The sequence below is a fragment of the Choloepus didactylus genome, chromosome 15, assembly GCF_015220235.1.
Source record: "Choloepus didactylus isolate mChoDid1 chromosome 15, mChoDid1.pri, whole genome shotgun sequence".
Lineage (NCBI taxonomy): Eukaryota > Metazoa > Chordata > Mammalia > Pilosa > Megalonychidae > Choloepus > Choloepus didactylus.
This window is the reverse complement of record NC_051321.1, coordinates 43,936,704-43,958,544: the sequence shown is the minus strand read 5'-3', so window position 1 is coordinate 43,958,544 and position 21,841 is coordinate 43,936,704. Positions and strand designations below refer to the sequence as shown.

The following is a 21,841-nucleotide window of genomic DNA, read 5'->3' as shown; positions in this document are numbered from 1 at the left end:
AACTTTTTAGCATGCTATTTTTATAAACTCCTTCTGGGAAGAAATTAACATTCCTGGTAAAAAGCTTAACTCTCTTCAGATGAATGTTAACAAGCTTAACAAAGCTCTTCTGAGAACTTAATTATCCACCTCCTCAGCTGACTGCCAGTCAAGAGTCTAAAAATCTTTAACCAGATATTCTTTTCTAATCACTCCTGTTTTCCTATAAATGTGTCTACCAACAAAGGAATCTTTGAGTTGAACAGGTTCAGTTCCCCCGGCAGCAAATTTAAAATAAAACTTTGACATATTCTCATAACTAAATTTCTGAAAAGCTTTTTTTTCATTTGAATATATTTTTATTTAAAATGCAACATTAACACTATGAAGATAAACATCACAAATCTGTATCAAGAAGCACGCACTCTTTCAAATGGGCTGTTTTCAGAAGTAATTTGAGTATAGCATTATTAATATATGGTACTAGAGTCAAACATGATATTTAGATTCTTCAGCTTCTGGCATTTAGTAACATCAAAATTATTGTCTCATAAAGCAGAGCTAAGAAGTTCAAAAGCAGTTTCTTTTTCTTCTGCCATTTATTTCCTCTGCAGTAAAATCCACCTTTTCATGTGAGAAATTAATAGGGAGACCCTCAACAAACTTCCAGTTCTTATTCTTGATTACAACAGGGAATGAGTAGAGCTGATCACTGGTAACACCAGAGGAGTTGCCAGGAGAAATACCACCAATGGACACAAACAACCCCTTTGGGGATCCAAACCAGATGTCTTTGGCATGGTCAAAGACGGCTTTCACAGCAAACATTGCAGTGGATAATGTCTGAGCCTTGCTGACAGCAACACCATGATGCTGCATACTGTGATTATCCTTGCCCAGCTGTCATCCTTCAGAGCACCATAATCACTAACTTCCCTTCCTTGCAATTTCATTGTGGCATGGTTGACATCTGGATACCAAGCTGAGGAACAGCTTCCCCAGATGGTGACATTCTTTATGTCATCAATAGTCAAACCAAGCTTATGAGCAATTTGAGATTTAGCTTATTTTTGATCTAAACAAGTCAAGCAATTGAAGTTCTTCAGGATGGATAGAGCTGACTTGGAGGTAGTCAGGCAACTAGTACTGGCTGGGTTTCCCACGATGGCAACCTTAACTGATTTCTTGGCATAGTTTTCCAAGGCTGCACCTAGATTTTTAAGGTTTTCACATTTGCTTTTAGTAAATCTTTTCTCTCCACGCCAACCCTTCTTGGCATGGAACCCATGAGAATGGCCACATCCAGACTGCAGAACGAAACCTCTTCTTTTTATATTATGGTGGCATCTTTCAGGAGGGGAAGTTCACAGTCTTGCAGTTCCATTAGAAGACCATCCAGCCACCCCTTAAAAGGGTGATATCAAGCAGCACAAGAATCAGAGGCTGGTCTTTACCAAAGACAGAGCCATTTCCCACTGTACAATAGTGAATATGCTATTTGACCAGATACTCCAATCACAAGAACTCTGATTGGTTCAGACTCGGTTGGAACTGTGTGGGCAAAATCAGCACCTGCAGAATCAGCCTCAGGGAGATAGGGCATCTCTACTACGGAGCCAAGTCCTAAAAATATTTTTTTTTAACAATGGAAAAATGCATATGAACATTTTTCTCAAATTCTAGTATGAAGAAACATAACAAGAAAAAACAATGTATTTATATATCCAGCCTTTCTTCCCTCACACTGTCTATAAGATATTCTACTATATTCTATAAGTCTGTTTGGTTCCAGATCCTTTTTTGTGTTCATCAGAATAATGGATGGAAAAAGCTGCAGACTAAGAGAACAACAAGAAAGCCTAGGAACTTTTATACTGGAAGTAATGAGAATGCTAGCAGAAGAAAAAAAGAATAAATCCAGAGAGCCCAGGAAGGGGAAAACAAGAGTTAAGAACCAAGTAGTCTTACTAACAGATAAAGCCTAGAGTTGCCCCAGAGAAGCTAGGAGAAGACCCCTAGATGCTTAGAGAGAAAGCCACTGGAATTAGAAGCTGAAAGCAAAGCAACCCAGGAGCAAAGGACCAGCAGACGCCAGCCACATGCCTTCCCAGATAACGGAGGTGTTCTGGATGGCATCGGACATTCTTCAGTGAAGGTATCCTCTTGTTGATGCCCTAGTTTGCACACTTTTATGGCCACAGAACTGTACATTTGTAACCCAATATATCCCCTTTACAAAAGCCAATCCATTACTTGTATTCTGCATAATGGCAGCTCTAGCAAACCAGAACAATAGGGAAGAAAAATATAAAATCAGAGAATCAGTGAAGGAGGCTCAATATCTAACTAACAGGCATAAGGAAATGGGAAGAAAATAACAAATAAATAATATAAGAAACTTTCCACTGTTTTAGAATGGCAGTGATAAAGAAAAGACTTACATTCATACAAAGGATCAGGAGTCATTTTGGTCTTAAACTTCTCAATAGTAACACTAGAGCAATGACCTCAAAATTCTGAGGGAAAATGTTTTCCAACCCAGAATTCTCTTCCAGCCAAACTAGCAATTAAGAATGGGGTTAGGATAGAGAGCACTTTCAGTCATTCAATGACACAAAACATTTACTTCCCAATGCAACCTTTCTCATGAAGCTCCTGAGATGTGCTCTGCTAACTGAGAGGTAAACAAAGAAAAAATGAGACATGAGATCCAGAAAACACAGCAAAGAGGGGACAGGAATTGCCAGAATGTAGGTGAAGGGAAGCTCCAGGATGGCAGCTATGTGGCAAAACCAAAGAACAACCAAGCCAGATCACAGCGAGCGGCCAAAAGGCTCCAGGAAAGGTTATCTCCAAGAAAAAGGCAACTGCCTGACTGCTTAATGCACTGGACTATATTGAGAGGAAGAATCAATCAGAGAGTTTGGGGATAAATTATTAATAAGAGAAAACAAAAAACCTAGGCATTTAAAATTTTTAAATTCATTTTTGAATAGGTAATCGCATGGTTAAAAAATAAAAATGATATTGAAAGTTCAGTAACTGACTCCATGTACCCTGTCTCCTCTAAAACAGAAAACTGTTTATATTAGTTTCTTATGTATACTTCCAATATTTTAAAAATAAGGTATAAGTAAATATAAGTATACTATCTTATTTTTTTTTTAAATGTTATATACATTGTTCTACACTTTGCTGTTTTCACTTTACAATATATCCTAGGTATCTTTCTATGGAGAGCTTTCTCATTCTTTTGGCTAGTTGCTTAGAGTTCCATTGTGGGATGTACAGTGATTTATTTAATCAGTCCTCTATAGAAGGGCACTTGGGTTGTTTCAGCATTTTATTATTATAAACAATACCACAATTAATAATTATATACATATATCATTTCAAATGTGTGAAGGTATAGCTACAGGACAAATTACCAGAATCAGGATTGCTGAGTTAGAGGGTAAATGCGTTTGTAATTTTGCTTGCTATTCTGAATTCCCCTCAGTATGAGTTGTACCTTTTTCCTTCCCACCAGCAATGTATGAGAATGCCTGCTTCCCTGAAGCCCCAACAGACTGTGTTGTACACTTTTGGATTTTGCCAAGATGATAAATGAGAAATGCTCTATCAGTGTGGTCTTTTATGTATCTTGTGTGTGAAATTGGGCATCTTTTTGTATATTTAAGAGCCATATGCATTTCTTTTCTGTGAACTATTCATATTCTTTGGCCATTTTTTCTATTGGGCTGCTGGTCTTTCCTGATAATTATTAACTCTGAGGAAAGTTAAAGTTTTAAAAGAAATGGAATGGATCATAGTATATTACATGGCTCAAATGTGAATAACTTAAATTTTCATAACTGTTATGATCTTCATAATAATCTAAACACTAAATATCAATTTAAACACCCCCCTCCCCCAATAAAAAAAGAAACAAGTCTTCTTGCTTTATGGAAGGTTGTGTTTTATTTAAAAATCAGAGACAATATTTTGAAGAATGGCAGATCTGTGGAAGATGCAAAGAAGGGCAGATATGGGAAGAGAAGAATTTAAAATGTTTTTTCCGGGTTTAAGAATGTATTGTTAATAGTAATAGTGCACCAGCTGACTGACAAACAGTAGTTAGATGGCATAAAAAGCAGGGACAAGTACATCTCAAGGCCAGAGAAGAATAAGTACATTTATATGTCAAGAAAGAAAAAATAAATGCCCTTATCAGCAGAGTAGGGTTGAAATAGGAACTGAAAAAAAGAGCCAAGATTTTATGTTTCATATATTAGCTCATAGAGATGTCTAAGAAATTCCCATAAGGCTTTTGGACATCAACAATATATTCTCCCCTATTCACTTTTAGGATACATGACTGGAATTAAGTTGCTTTTTAATAAATAAATAAATAAATAAATCCCTCTTTGCATTTAATTTCTCAATAGTTTTTAAGAGAAATAGTACATAAAAGAAAATTTAAGTTTATAATATAACCACTGTTCCTAATGATCACTGTAATACTTACGATGGTCGATCCTCAAGAATTAAGGCAGTGGTAGAAAGTGGCTCAAATTCAAAATTCTTACGCCTTGAAGACTGAGGTGGTGGTTTACAGGTCCTTCCTGTTCGTGCTTCATATTCCTAAAGTAAATAAAAATATACTTTATGCAGACATTTCCAATTTTCAGTTTCTATTACTAAATCTCTGTTATTACAGATATTATGCTACAATAAGAAACATATAAAATTCATTTTTTTCCCCTGAAACAATCTAAATTATGAATTTATATACAAGGTATCAAAGTATGTTATACTTTGAAAAGGGAAGGCAGAAATGCACTAGACTAATTAAGGTTTTAGGGAGGCATTCTTTTATTATTATTATTATTATTATTATTACTACTACTACTACTACTATTAGAGAAGTTGTAGGTTTACAGAAAAATAATGCAGAAAATACAGAGTTCCCATACTTTGGATTTCAACCTACTGTGAATCTACTATAAATCTACCTATTTGCTCTAAATTCAAACAATACTCCAACAACTTATTTTATCAAAAAATATGGTCAAAGACTCAAATGCCTCACTAATATTAAGACTGTTTCTACAGTATTTCTAATTCATTAATTGATAATTCTATTAATTTGACATATGTTCTTCATAAACATATTTAAATTTCTAGATATGAGCATTCTTTTATCATTGTTCACAAACTTTTGCTAAAATTTTGCCAAAGATCAATAATAAACTTACTGACTTGTAATCTCCAGAATCCATATTTTTCCCTTTCTAAAAAATCAACTTAGCATCTGATCATTTTCAGGTACCAATTTAATTTTTCATGAAATTCTCAAAGATTACTCAGTGATTTCATGAGCAGAACTGCAAGTCCATTTGTAGCTAGAGAGGATATTAATTTAAATGAAGGAAATTAAACGCACTTGAAATGGTCAGGTGTTTCACTTACTGGCCCTTACCTACCATGGCCTGTAATTCATCTTGCTATATCTTTTCAACTCAAAGACTGTTACTTCCTACTGAATGTCTGATATTATGTCTGAATGTCCATCCCTCTAAAAAATTTGACGATTTTCTTGAAGCTTATTCTTTTTTACAATATTACTCTTTTTAAAATTTTATGCTATCTTAAGCATTTTCTAAAACTTCAGCTTACTTTGTGGGTCCTGTCACCATTTATAAAGGTTTATACTATTGTTTTAGAATTGTCTTTAGTTCTGCATTTCCCTTTCCATCTACTAAATCCATGCTCTGTTAATGTAAGTTTCCTTGGTTAACCACATTGGGTTTTTAGAGACTTCTTCCTTTTCAAATTACTTAAGTTTGTGTATGTTCATTTTTATTAATTCCCATCCCCGAAATCATACAGCCTTTCAGAGTCAAAAGACATAGGGTCAGAATTTTTTTTTCCTCTTTTGAAATTTTCTTTCCTTACATCTAGTATATATATCTAATTATATTGAATGTTTCTTTTCTTCATTACAAATTCCAGTGTAACAAACTATTTTTCTACCCGTTTTTCTTATTAAAAATCATAGATGCTCGAGAGATATATGAAGTTTGTTATAATTTCAATCGCACTGTTTTCCTACAATGTAACCTGATCTCCCTGCCAGACAGAATGCAATGAATATTATCCAACACAGCATTTTCCATGCAGACAAATACCAAATGCAGAGACAGCAAAATAAAACTTCTGAATCAATATATTAATAATAGCAGCTAACATTTACTGACATATACTATCTACCATGCATTATTTTAAATACTTAGCACATTTAATCCTTTAAACAAGTCAGTGAAGCACCTAATTCGAAGTGGAGGAAACTAAGGCACCAAGATGTACAGTCATTGGCCCAATGTCACAGAAACAAGTTACAGGCAGTATAGCTCCAGAGCCTGGTATCTTAGCAGTCTAGTATTTTAACACATTAACAGACAGTAAAGTAGTTCTCTGGGACAATTTAAAATAATGATATAGATAAAACTTTTGGTGGGATGGGGAACTTTAAAATGAGTAGATCACACTGATAACTACTGAATCACTTATCCATCTTAACATCACAAAAAGAGACCACCAGATATTATGTGTTTCTTGTTATGCTGCAATAAGAGGTATGTACCATCATTCTTGAAATATTCTTGACAAAAAAAAACAAACTTAAATGTGATTAAGCCTTTAGAATTGTGTTTTCCAATACTGTAACTACAAGAAATGGTAACCAAAGAAGTTATATATGCTTAAATATGCATAAAAATAACACAGAATGTGAACTATTAAGAAGTTTTCCTCTGGAGAGTTGAACTAGGAATGAAGTAGCATTTGTTTTACCTTAAATTATTCAGTATTGTTTGAAGAAGAACTGATACTGCATGCTGAGCATTAAACAACAGGTGCCTTCTACACATGAAGACAAACTTGTTTATAATATGGACAAATACTCTTAAGTAATTGAGTCAAGAGGAGAATATAGAGATGGTAGTGCTCAAGTAATTGAGAAGTAGTTGGAATACATAAGACTTCATTTAAAAATATAATCAAATAAAATCTCCTGGTTGAAATTTCTGAACTCATTTTTCATTTAAATCCATGCCTATCACGTAATAAAAATTCTTCTTTATATGACAGAAATACATATAGTTCTTCTATAAATAAAAGTTTAATGATGAACTAAATACTAAAGATTTTACAGGTTATTATAATGAAATCTGACAATATTAAAAGAACTGGGTTGCTAACATGACCACAGACATAGGGGACTGGTGGTTTGATGGGTTGAGCCCTCTACCATAAGTTTTACCCTTGGGAAGACGGTTGCTGCAAAGGAGAGGCTAGGCCTCCCTATATTTGTGCCTAAGAGTCTCCTCCTGAATGCCTCTTTGTTGCTCAGATGTGGCCCTCTCTCTCTGGCTAAGCCAACTTGAAAGGTGAAATCACTGCCCTCCCCCCTACGTGGGATCAGACACCCAGGGGAGTGAATCTCCCTGGCAACGTAGAATATGACTCCCGGGGAGGAATGTAGACCCGGCATCGTGGGACGGAGAACATCTTCTTGACCAAAAGGGGGATGTGAAAGGAAATGAAATAAGCTTCAGTGGCAGAGAGATTCCAAAACGAGCCGAGAGGTCACTCTGGAGGGCACTCTTACGCACACTTTAGACAACCCTTTTTAGGTTCTAAAGAATTGGGGTAGCTGGTGGTGGATACCTGAAACTATCAAACTACAACCCAGAACCCAGGAATCTCGAAGACAGTTGTATAAAAATGGAGCTTATGAGGGGTGACAATGGGATTGGGAAAGCCATAAGGACCACACTCCACTTTGTCTAGTTTATGGATGGATGAGTAGAAAAATAGGGGAAGGAAACAAACAGACAAAGGTACCCAGTGTTCTTTTTTACTTCAATTGCTCTTTTTCACTCTAATTATTATTCTTGTTATTTTTGTGTGTGTGCTAATGAAGGTGTCAGGGATTGATTTAGGTGATGAATGTACAACTATGTAATGGTACTGTAAACAATCGAAAGTACGATTTGTTTTGTATGACTGCGTGGTACGTGAATATATCTCAATAAAATGATGATTAAAAAAATAAAAAAAAAAAAGAACTGGGAATATCATACTTCAAGGAATAAGTAAATAATGCTTATTTACAGTAATGTTTGAAAATACTGTATCAGTATGCCTCATTTTCTGCCAACCAAGCTCAATTATAACTGACGTCTTCTATGAGTAATTGGCAGCTTTCTACCAAATGCAAGATGAGAAGCATTTAGTTATTTCTTGTAACATACAAAACATATTTCTACAGGATGCTGTAATGAACTAGTTTTTTATTTAACTTATTCATTTTATTTTCAACTGAAAATATTCTGTTCTATAAAATATGTTTAATTGGGGGTAACCAGAATAGTAAATGAAATCAATGCTAGGAGTGGGCTGACAAATAGCTGTAGGATAATTTGTTCTAGCTACTGTATTAAAATTTGACTGAAACTAGCAGTTCTAAGTATGACAAAGACATGGCAGGCAACTGTTCCACTCTTTCCATAATGATAAAGTAGAAAAATGACTTACGGACTCCAAGGCAAAAAAACAACAACAAAAATACTATATATACTAAAGTGTAAAGAGATTTTTCCTCAAAACAATCTTTCAGAAAAGAGGGAGCATATTTGCTTAACAATATTTCTCTTATTATGAATGTTTTCTCTACATTAATTTTGAGCAGCAAAGTACTATTTAGAGAAAGTGCATTATCTTGAAATTTTTCTCAATCAGTACCAGTATGGGAGGTCGCTTCATGGATCATTTTTGTTTTTGTTTTTAATTGAAGTGGGAGAAACATGCTAATAAATTGAACACAAAGTCAATAAGGATTCTCAGAGGTAAAACTACCCAACTGTAAACTGTCATAAAGAGACTTTTAAAAATCAACATAGAGGAGGTGGGGCAAAATGGCAGCATAGGGAGGTGTGAATTTTAGTTAGTTCCCTACAGCAACTAGTAAGTAGCCAGGAATAAGTAGAAAATAGTCTGAAACAACTGTTGGGGGGACATCTGTGCCCAGACACACATCATATACCAGTCTGGAATGTGTGGAATGGCTGAGATCACAGCACAGAACTGGAAACTTGATACTGATTACACCCTCCTCCTGAGACCTAGGCCCATGTGGTCTGGGAAAATCTGATTAGGGTAATCAAGGAAACCAGATGCCTAGGCAACAAAAAATTACAATTTACACAAGGAAAAGTGAAGATATGGCCCAAAGGAACAAACTTACACTTCAAGTGAGATATAGGAGTTGAAACAACTAATTAAAGATGTTCAAACAAATCTTCTAAATCAAATCAAAAAGGTGAAGGAAAATGTGGCAAAAGAGATGAAGGATACAATGAAGGCACGGGATGACCATAAAGAAGAACTCATAAGCTTGAAAAACAAAGGGCAGAACTTATGGGAATGAAAGGCAAGAGATGAAAAACACAGTGGAGACATATAATGGCAGATTTGAAGAGGCAGAAGAAATGATTCATGAACTAATGGACAGAACATCTTAAATCCTACACACAAAAAAACAGATAGGAAAAAGAATGGAATACGAGCAGGGTCTCAGGGAAGTGAAGGTCAACATGATGCACACGAATATACATGTCATGGGTGTCCCAGAAGGAGAAGAGAAGGGAAGGGTGACAGAAAGAATAATGGAGGAAATAATCACTGAAAATTTCCTATCTCCTCTGAAAGATACAAAATTACAGATCCAAGAAATATGGCATATCCCAAGCAGAATGGCCCCAAAAAGATCTACTCCCAGACACTTAATAATCAGATTATCAAATGTCAAAGACAAAGAGAGAATTCTGAAAGCAGCAAGAGAAAAGCAATTCACCACATACAAGGGAAGCTCGATAAGACTGTGCGGATTTCTCAGTAGAAACCATGGAGGTGAGAAGGAACTGGCATGTTATATTTAAGATACTGGAATAGAAAAACTGCCAATGAAAAATTCTATTTCCAGCAAAACTGTCCTTCAAAAATAAGGGAGAGTTAATAATATTTTCAGACAAACATACACTGAGAGAGTTTGTGAACAAGATACCTGCTCTACAAGAAATACTAAAGGGAATACTACAGGCAGATAGAAAAAGCAAGGAGAGAGAGGTTTGGAGAAGAGTGCAGAAATGAAGACTATCAGTAAGGGTAAAAGAGAGAGAGAGAGGAAAACAAAAATATAATAAAATATGACATATAAGATCCCAAAGACTAAATGGTAGACAGTAGACAGTATGCTCAGTGAAATTAGCCAGAAACAAAAGCACAAATTCTGTATGTTCTCACTAATATGATGAGTAAACACTGAAAGTTAAAGTTGAGAACACAGGTTATCAGGAGATAAAAGAAGATTAGAGATAGGGCATTTGATACTGAAAGAATACAGAAGGTTCAAAAGGATTGACTGTATAAATCCAGAAATGGATAGCACATTACTGTGTAATGGTAGCAGAACATTGTAAGTACTCTGAACAAAGATGAGTGTGAGTACAGTTGAAAGAGGAAGGCTACAGGCATGTAAAACACCATAAATAAAGACAGAAGATAAAGACTGGGATTGTGTAACTTAGTGAAACTTAGAGTGGTCAATGACGGTGATTAAATGTACAAACATAATGTTTTTATACAAGGGAGAACAAATGAATGTCAACATTGCAAGGCATTGAAAATTGGATGGGATAGAGGAAAAATATAGTCAATGCAAACTAGAGTCTATAGTTAACAGTAACATTGTAAGATGCTTCCATTAATTATAACAAAGGCAATATACCAAAGCGGAATGTCTATAAGAGGGGGATATAAGGAATTGTTATGGGATTCCTGGTGGTGGAGTCTGACCTTTTCATTGTATTTTATTTTATTATTTTTATTTTCCTTCTATCTTTTTCTTTTCTTAATTTTTTTTCTCCTCTTCCTCTTTCTTTGAGGAAGAAATGGAAATAACCTCATAAAGACTGTGGTGGTGAATGCATAACTATGTGATCATACAAGGAATCACTGATTATTTACTTAGGATGGACTGTATGGTGTCTGAATAAAACTGTTTAAAAAATAGAGGGATACAAGTGCTAGAGAAAATGTGGAGAGAGTGATGTACCTATTCCCTGTTGGTGGGGAAGTAGAATGGTGCAGCCCATCTAGAAGGCAGTGTGGTGCAGTGTGGAAGCTAGGTATGGGGCTGCCATTTGGCCTTGCAACCCAATTATTGGGTATATACTTGGAAGAAATGAGAGCAGGGACAAGAATGGTCATTTGCACACCAAGGTTTATGGTGGCAATATTCACAATTTTCAATGGATGGAGGTGGCCTAAGGGTACATCAACTGATAAACAGAATGGTGAACTGTGGTTTATAAATACAATGGAATTTTGAGCTGCGGCAAGAAGGAATGAAGTTGTGCGGTGGCTGGTTGGGATATGTCACCCAAAACACCACGTTCTTTAATGCAATCTTGTGGGAGAAGACGTATCAGTGTTCATTACACTGGAATCTATTGACTGAGTGTTTCCATGGAGATGTGACCCACCCAACTGTGGGTAATACTGCTGATTAGATTATTTCCATGGAGGTGTGGCCCCGCCCACTCAGGTTGGGTCTTGATTGATTTACTGGTGTACTTTAAAAAGAGCCACAAAGGCCCAGACACTAGGGGCAACTTAGAGAGACATTTTGAAGATGGCCATTGAAAGCTGGCACTGACATTTTGGAAAACGCCATTTTAAAACTCAACCTGCGGGCAAGCAGACACTAGCCACATGCTTTCCCAGCTAACAGAGACTTTCTGGATGCCAATGGCCTTTCTCCAGGGAAGGTACCCTATTGTTGATGCTTTACCTTGGACACCTTATGGCCTTAAGACTGTAACTTGGTAACCAAATAAACCCGCTTTATAAAAGCCAATCCATTTCTGATATTTTGCAAAAAAAAAAAAGCAGCATTAGCAAACCAAGGAACATGCAGTATGCAACTAGGTGAACGGACCGTGAGGATACTATGCTGCATGAGATAAGCCCGAACTGAGACGACAAACATTATAATGCCTCACTAATATGGACTAACTATAAAATTTGCAAACTCTCAGAATTGAACCTGAGAGTATAGGTTATCAGGGGAAGGCTTATTTTAAAGGTTCCTAGATTGCAAGCTCTTACAGCAGCCACATCCATTCATGAGTTGAAACAGTTATTTCCAAATTCTGAGATGCTGAGCTGTTTGTGTATAACCCAGTCGGTCCCTGTAACTTCAGCTATCTGTGTGACACCTGAGACTCAGAGCCAGAGTTTGGCAGCTATGAATGTCAGCATTAACCCACGTAGCAATTGTAAAAAAAGGCTGAAAAAGAGATTAGACTTCAATTAGAGATATGAATGAAATAGACTTGATTGGGACTAAGGTAAATCAGACTAAAGGGTAAAGGATGATATTTAAAACTTCAACTTATTTGTGAAACCAAAGGAAGAGATGTTTATTAGGTGAAAAATCTATATTTTCTATAGCACACTATATAGTTTAACTTGTATGGTCAGTTTATTCAAACACCATAACTACATGGAACTTTGAATAGGGGGTGAGATCTGGTTGGTTTGTACAGGTTAGCGTGAAGCCCAGATACAACTCTAAGTAATTTGGCCAGAGAATAAAAAGTATTTGCAAAGCCTCCTTGAGGGCCTGGGGGGAAATGTGGTAATATTAAACTTCTCCACCTGGGTAATTCCTGATATTCTCACAAGCATTGGGGACTACCAGTTTAGTAGGCTGAGCCCTTGATCTTGGGGCTTGCACTTATGAAGCTTGTTAGTGCAAAGGAGAGGCGAAGCCTAATTATAATTGTGCCTAAGAGTCACCCCCAAATAATCTCTTTTGTTGCTCAGATGTGGCCTCTCTAAGACAACTCAACAAGTAAACTCATTGCCCTCCCTCTACATGAGACATGATTCCCAGGGATATAAATCTCCCTGGCAATGTGGGACATGACTCCTGGAGATGAGCCCAGACCCAGCATTGTAGGATTGAGAAAGCCTTCTGGACCAAAAGAGGGAAGAGAAATGAAACAAAATACAGTTTCAGTGGCTGAGAGATTTCAAATGGAGTCGAGAGGTCATTCTGGAGGTTATTCTTATGTATTATATAGATATCCCTTCTTAGTTTTTAGTGTATTAGAATAGCTAGAAGGAAATACCTGAAACTGTTGAACTGCAACCCAGTATACTTGATTCTTAAAGACAATCATATAACTATATGGTTTACACGGTGTGACCATGTGATTATGAAAACCTTGTGGCTCACACTCCCTTTATCCAGTATATGGACAGATGAATAGAAAAATGGGGACAAAAAGGAAATGAATAATATGGGGGGTATGAGATATTTTGGGTGTTCCTTTTACTATTTTTATTCTTATTTTTAGTTTCTGGAGTAATGTCAATGTTCAAAAATTGACTGTGAGATGAAGGCACAACTATATGATGATACTGTGATCAACTTTGATCACTTCAGATGATGGTATGGAATGTGAATATATCTCAATAAAACTGCATTAAAAAATCAACATGACAGGAGATCAGGTTATAGAGATCATAATTTTACACCTATAAAATAAATGAAAATACTGTAATTATATTTATAAAATACTTGAGACAAAATTTCTAGTTACAAGACAATACACAGACTTAAAAAGCACTATTTTCAACAACTTGGACAAAGTGAAGAAGATGTGTTCTGGGAAACCTTAAAGGCCCCCAAATTGATCACAGTAGGCAAAATAATAATAATAAAACAACAACAACAACAACAATAATAATAATTACTCTTCAAAGAGACAGGGCAGATTCCTACTTCATGTTCTGGGTAATTCACACCTTCTTTCTTGCTGAAAACAAATTTTGTGATCCTTGGCAAAGGGGAAACAAAGTGAGCCTTACTATTACCCCATTCTTGTACCAGGAGGCAATTTTGTGGATATCACTGCAGAAAGGGGAAACTCGAAGAGAGCCTGGCTGTTAGTTTGGAAGGCTGGAGGTGGGGTGGGGGAAGGGTGGCTAGAATTTGTAGGCCAGAGCAGCAGGGAAAACAAGTACTCTATTGAGAAGAAGTTTCAGAAATATTATAGGAGTTCTCTTGAGTCTTTGGCTGAATACCAACCTCTGCATGTGCAGGGTGAAGCAGTACAAGACTGACAAAGAACAACTTCTATGGAAAAAACAATTACTGGGGAATCACAAGCAAAAGAGTACCCAGTGCTCACCCAGGGATGCAAATTATTCACATTCCCACCAATCGGAATGGAAAGTCATCACTGAGTACACAGGACATTCAGTAGAGACCCCAGAGGTCTCTTTACTGAATGTCACACAGTGCGAATTTTACACTGTTGAATGCTAAATAATGCTTGACTTTGTTCTGCCTTGCAGTTAAGCTTCTTGCACATCAGTTTAAGTCTTTCATGGGTTGCATGTCAGTTTAAGTCTTTCATGGCTTGTTTAAAAGCTTTTTAGTTCAGGTCTACAGTAGCTTTGTCTTTAGAGCTAATTTACCCCCCCCACCCACTAAGAAATTATCAATGAGCTTGCTTTCTTCTACAGTGTCTAATCCACAGTTAATACCATCCAGTGAAATTTTCATTTCATATTTTGCATATTAGAAAATGGAGAAGAAAATACCAATGAACTCAAGGATATAGCAACAGCAACTATCCAAAATTAAGCACAAAAAGGGAAAAAGAAAGAAGAAACAAACAGAGCTTTAGGAAGCAATATCAAGCAGCCTAACACATATGTAACTGGAGTCTGTCAAAGAGGGGAGAAAAATGTTTGAGAAAATAATGAGTGAAAACTTGCCAAATTTTATGGTAACTATTACCCGCAGACCAAGAACTCTAGGCAGAATAAACGCAAATAAAATCACACCAAAGTGCATCATAATAAAATATCTGCAAACAAGTGCTAAAAAGAAAATCTTAAAATCAGCCAGAGTTTGAAAAAAGCACATTATGTAAAAAGAAACAAATACGAAAATGACTCCATACTTTCATCTGAAGTTATGCAAGTCAGAAGACAATGGAAAATCTTTTAATTTTGAAAGGAAAAAATAAAATGAAAAAAAAATGTTGGCTTAGAATCCCATACCAAGAGAAAGAATCTATCAAAAATGGAAGTAAAAAAAAATTTTCAGATAGAGAAAACCTAAGAGAATATGTTATAAGTAGATTTGCACTAGGATATAATAAAGGAAATTTTTCAGGTTGAAAGAATTTGTTATCACATGAAAACATGGATCTAGGCAATGAAATGAAAAGCACCAAAAATAGCAATATGAATAAATATGAGACATTTTTCTCATTTTAAATTTTTTTAGGGAATATCTGACTATTAAAGCAAAAACAATACCAATATATTGACAGGTTTTCAGCACAGAAGTTGGGAGAGAATGGAGGTATATTGCTGTAAGGTTTTTATATTAGACTTGAAGTGGTATAACATAATTTGAAGGAAGACTGGATAAATTAAAGATAATTATCATAATCATAATACAATATAGTATCTTATCATTAGCCCTAATGTTGTAGTTCTCAAAACGTAATTGAAGGACCCAAGGAGATCCCAGAGATGCTTTCATGGGTACTGCAAAGTCAAAACTATATTCATGATATTGCTAATATTTTATTTGTCCTTGTCACTGTGTTGGCATTTGCACTAATGATGTTAAAGCACAGTTGAATTAAACTGCAGGTGCCCTAGCACAAATCAGGCAGTGATGCCAAATTGTACTAATAATCATTGTGTTTGTTGTGACAAAAAAAGTTTCACTTAAGAATGCCCATGATGAAACAATAAAAATTATTCTTATTCTTGACTTTTAATTTTGTGTGACAGAAAGAGAAGTCCACATAAAGAATTTTTGCTGCACATCAAAGTATAATAGTTGCCTAGAAGAAAAGTACTTGTGAGCTGGGAAGTGGACAAACCCCTTTTACATGAAACACAACTTTTACTTAAAAGAATAATTGATGGCAAATTACAGTTATTCAGACCTGTGTATTTGGCAGTTATCTTCAAAACTAAAGAAAGTGGACCCTTTCTCTCTTGGTATTCCTCATCCCCAAAAAACATAACCCCTGTCAGTCAAGTCATGAAAAAACAGACAAAACCAAATTGAAGACATTTTGCAAAATACCTGAAAGTGTCAAGATCATGAAAGACAAGGAAAAAATGAGAAACTATCAAAGGCTAGACAGATTAAGGAGACATGATGACAAAATACAATGTGGTATACTGCATTGGTTCCTGAAACAGAAAAAGGACATTAGTGAAAAAACTGGTTAAATCTGAATGAAGTCTGGAGTCTAGTTAATACTAATATACCAATGCTGGTTTCTCAGGTTTGACAAATGATGAGGATAATTTAAGATGCTAGTGTTATGGGAAACTGTTTGAAGGTTATACAGAAACTCTCTGTATTATCTTTGTGACTTTTCTGAAAATCTAAACATTACTCCAAAATAAAATTAAAAATCAACACAAAAAGGATGAACTGAGTCAGTGATTCCAAGGAAAACAACTGACAGTAATTATTGCCAATAATAAAATTCAACCTTTCAAATGAAAAGTAAAATTCTGCCAAACTTGCAAATGCCACCAAATGCCTGACAGCTTCCAATAACTTAAACTTTTCAGATGAGATCGGTAGTGGTATTATTGTAATTTTTTGATATTGTATAAGGAAACGTCTCAACATTTGGAAGATCTGCATAATTTTGTGAACTGGTATTTTCCAGTGTGTGATGTTACAAAACCAAGAAGGAGTAAAAAAAAAAATCCATTGAAAGTGCAACATAGATCAATGGATTTTAACATAAAAGAGATAAATGGTTTCAGATTCCACAGTTTAACTGATTTTTAAGAAACTATAACTTGATTAATTTTGGAGTGGTATCAAGGAATAATATCCACAATTATCTAAAAAAGGCTAATATTCTTCCCTTTACCGTTTACATATTTATGTGATGCCAGATTTTCTTGATATGCTTAAACTAAAACAACATATGGCAAGAAATTTAATTGTAGAATTAGAGTGAGAAGCCAGCTCTCTTTTATTAAGCAAAACAATGAAGAGATTTGCAAAAATGTAAAACAATGCCACTCTTTGCACTAGTTTGGTTTAATACTTATTTTTCACAAATGATATGTTCTTTATATATGCTAGCATGTAATGGCTTTAATATTATTTTAAAATAAATTAATAAATACTTTAACATTTCAGTTTTAATTTTGAATGCACTAGTTATTGATACACTTTCCATAAACAAAAGCTCTTTGATCTTCAATAAATATGACTACAAAAGGGTCATGAGATAAAAAAATTTAAGAACTCCTGGCCAAGAACAACCACTGAAAAACATAAAACAAAGGTATAGATAATATGCTAACAGTGGAGATAAAATGGAGTACTAAAAATACTCATTTAATCCAAAAGAAAGTAGGAAAAGAGAAAAAAAAATAAACAAAAATCATATGGGACAACATAAAAAGAAATAGCATTATAAACTTAAACCCAACCCATATTGATGATGACATTAAATGACACTACATTTAAAAAGCAGAGGTTATCAGACTACACAGAAAAGCAAGTCCCAACTATAAGCTATCTACAAAAAAAATCACTTTAAATATAAAAACAGATAATAAGTAAAAGATTAGAAAAAGAAATATCATGCAAACATTAATTGAAAACAAGCTGGAGTGGCTAAATTAAAAGCAGACAAAAACTTCAGAATAAGAAACATTACCAGGGAAAAGAAGGATATTTCATTTATTAAAAATTGACAAAAATGAAAGGAAAATTAGCCAAGTAGATTATGGTGAAGATTTCATTACTTCTCTTAGTAATTGACAGAACAAGTAGACAGAAACTCAGTAAAAATATACAAGCCTTGAACATCATCATCTAATTTGACAAAACATCTACAGAACACTCTACCTAACATCTGCAAAAAGCACATTCTTTTCGAGTGCACAGGGAACATTCATTAAGATAAGTTATATATATATACACAGAGAGAAAGAGAGAGAGCGAGCTATAAAACAAGTCTCAATAAATTGAAAAAGATAGAAAATGCAAAATGTATACAAGTTATCCTTTCCACATTGCAGGGGTTAGGGGTGTGGTGCTCCCACAATCTGGAAAATTTGCATAAAATTTTTTTATTTCAGGATTTCAGGAAACTCCTTAACTGCCTCTTTATCAGCAGGCACTGCCTCTCCCATTACTTTTACAGTGCATAGGCTAAACCTTTTTAAATTTTCACACCAGCCTTTGCTGGCCTGAAAATCCATAGGAGTAGACCTTTCCACTTTCATTTTCCTTTAGGGAATCATGTAAGGACTTAGCCTTTTCTCATATGATGCTAGAGTCGACTGGAATGCTTTTTTTATTACAATCCTGCACCCAAAAGAATGTTGCACTTTATATGCAAGAGAGATGTGAATCACGTGGCTTATGTAAATATTTTGCAGTTATTGGTGTAGCTGCAGCTAATGGCGGCCAACTGCAGCAACCATTTTGCCTTAATGAAGTATATCTAACAATTATACTTTTCCCTTCAAGTTCATCAGTATCCTCTGTTTCTTGGGAGCACTTTCCAAATCACTAGGAACACAACACTTGGGCCCATGATAGGACACAAGATACGAAAAACTCGAGATGCAAAGATCACTGTGAAATCACCACGAGATGTCACGTGACAGACTGCCATAAACACACCTGGCTTCTCCAAACCAGTGTGTAAAACTGCAGTTCTTTTACTACAAATTTAATTTCAAGAAAAAAAATTGTGTAGCTGTTCATTTATGCTAATAAATAGTAAAATACCTACAGTATAGGTAATATACATAACAGTACATACATTTTATGCATTTATGAGTTACTGAACTTTTTAAGTTATCTCTACAATTCTAGCCTCTGTGTGTCTGCTGGCTTTCATGTATTGACTCCCAAAAAGCTGCCATTTAATTTTTTATGCCAACCCATGATATACTGAAAACACGATGGGGAAAGTCACAATGTGGAAAGGATAACTGTACTGTCTGACTACAAAGGAATTAAATTAGAAATCACTTACAGAAACATATTTGGAAAATTCTAAAATATTTGGAAATTAAAACAACACACTTCTAAATATCCATGAGTAAAAGAAGAAATAACTAAGGAAAAGAAAATATTTTTAATTCTATGAAAATAAAAACACAACATACTAAAATTTATGATGTAGTAAACATCAGTTACAGGGAAATTTACAGCTTAAAACACATATGAAAAAGTTGAAAGGTCTAGAATTAATGATCCACTTTAAAAACTAGAAGAACAAATTAAATCCAAAGCAAGCAGAAAGAAGTAAATAATATGGAACAGAAATCAATGAAATAGAAAACAGAGAAAAAAGATAATCAGTGCAAGAAAAGGTGTTTCTTTTAACAGATCAATAAAACTGATAAACTTCTACTGAAACTGATCAAGAAAAAAAGATAGAAATTAACAACAGAAATGTAACAGATAATCCCTACATATCAAGCAGATATTAAAAGGATAATAATGAGAATTTTATGAACAATTTTATTCCAATAAATTCAATATAGATGAAATATAAAAAACTCTTGAAAGACACAATTTACTAAAATCGACTCAAGAAGAAATACAAAACTTGAATAGCTCCCTATCAACTGAAGTAATTATAATTAAAAATATGCTCAATGACAACAACAAAAAAAAACTTCAGGCTTGGCGTAGATCAGTGGTTCTCAACTGGAGCTCATTTTGCCTCTCAGGGGACATGTGACAATGTCTAGAGACATTTTTGGTTGCCACAACTGTGTGTGTGTGGGGAGGGGTATGCGATTGGCATCTAATGGAGAGAGGCCAGGGATGCTGCTCAATATTATCCTACATTTCACAGGACAGCTCCCTTTAACAAAGAATTATTTTACCCATAATGTCAGTAGTTCTTAGATTGAGACACTCTGACTTAGATGATTTCACTTGTGATTTCCATCAAACCCGTAAGAAAGAAATAATACTAATTCTACACAAATTATTTCTTAAAATAGAGCTGGATGAAGCAATTCCCAATTCATTCAATGATGCCAGTTTTATTCCAATATCAATATCAAAGACAAAAGAAAACTACAGACCAGTATCCCTCATGAATATAAAAAGCAAAAATCCTCAACAAAATATCAGCAAATTGAGTCCAGTAATACATAAAATGGGTAATGACTATGAATACATGGAGTTTATCACAGGAATGCAAAGTTGATTTGACAGTCAAAAATCAGATATCATAACTTAATAAAAATGACCCAAATACAATAAATATGAACTGTACATCATCCTGAGGTGCCTGATAGCACTAACTATCAGGCACCTGAGAGACAAATTGAAACCTCCAAAAGATGGTATCATCTTAGCTCTCAAATTGTTTTCCACATACAATGTTTTTAAATACTATACACTATATCCAACACCAAGGCAAATATAACCAGGCACATAAAGAGACAAAACGCCATAAGCAAAAACTAGCAGAAACAATATGCAATATAACAGACCTACATGATTTCCAGACATTGGAATTATCAGACACAGGCTATGAAACAACTATACTTACTATGTTCAAGGAGATAAAGCCAAACTTGAAATTTCAGCAGGGAACTGTAAACTATAAAAATATAGCAGATCTGAAAAAGAACCAACCAGGAACTCAAGAATTGAAAACACAAAATTGACATTAAGAATTCATTGCAGGGGCCGAGGGATCTGTATTTTTAACACATTCCCTGTGTAATTCTAACAAACCAATGTGTTTGGGAATCAGAATCATAGATTATTACAATCAATCTTAATTACTGTCCTTGTCTGCAGACTTACCCTCTTCTGATTCAGCTACTATAATGCCTCCAGAATTATCTTTCTACTATATGAACTTGATGTTTCTGGACCTTACTTAAAAGTATTTTGGATAAAAGCCAATTCTCTAGCCTTGTGGTTAATTCACCAGCTAACCTACATGCTTGATAATAATGGCCTACTAATAAATCTCAAATAGATCTTGCTCATTCCTATTTGCTCATTCAGTTTCCTCTATCTGGGATGACTTTCCCTATCTTGTCTACTTTGTGAACTCCTACTAGTACTTCAGAACACAATGCTCATGTCATCTCTTAGCAGAATTAATCCTTCTCTCATCTATACTCACCCTCTGTTCAAACCTCTAAAATAGCACTTAACCAAACCATATTATAGTTACATATGAACCCCCCCACCTAGCTACCCAGTTACATTATAATAACTCAAAGGCTAGGACTCTTTATTATTTATATTTCAAGAACCTAACACTATTGTATTATACACAGTCAATAAATTACGTATTCATTGAAATGAAAGCCAGACAAGAATCTAGGGTCAACTCAAGAATTTTGTTCTTCAAGTTCTGCTAGAGGAAAGTCTTAAGAGTTGGCTAACATGAGGTCACACAATTTAGTAGTGGCAGAATGGTACTATGCCACACTTTGATGCCTTGGTAGCTGAAGAGGTTATCTAGAAAGAAAGTGTAGGTGTACAGCGAGGGAAATATAAGAAATGATGAGACTATGAGTTGGTTTTCCTTTTTTTACCCCCCCCCCCCCCCGCCCTCCCTGGCCCCTGGCAACCACTAATCTGTCCTCTATTTTTAAAATGTTGTCATTTCAAAATGTTAGGTAAGTGGAATCATACGGGATGTAATCTTTTGGGATTTGTTTTTTTTCACTCAGC

General features: G+C 35.0%; 1 protein-coding gene and 1 pseudogene across 4 annotated transcripts in view; both read right to left on the bottom strand.

The window, feature by feature from the left end:
• Window positions 1–21,841, bottom strand: part of TBC1D12 (TBC1 domain family member 12) — a 205,416-nt gene that overhangs the window by 77,191 nt on the left and 106,384 nt on the right. For all 4 annotated transcript variants that reach the window (XM_037804426.1, XM_037804427.1, XM_037804424.1 and 1 more), the window contains one exon: window positions 4,487–4,602. Coding sequence is in view for 1 of the 4 variants with exons in the window: in XM_037804424.1 (XP_037660352.1) it covers window positions 4,487–4,602 (116 nt within the window). In the remaining 3 variants the exon portion in view is untranslated. The remainder of the gene's footprint in view (window positions 1–4,486; window positions 4,603–21,841) is intronic.
• LOC119510697 lies at window positions 528–1,574 on the bottom strand (annotated as a pseudogene).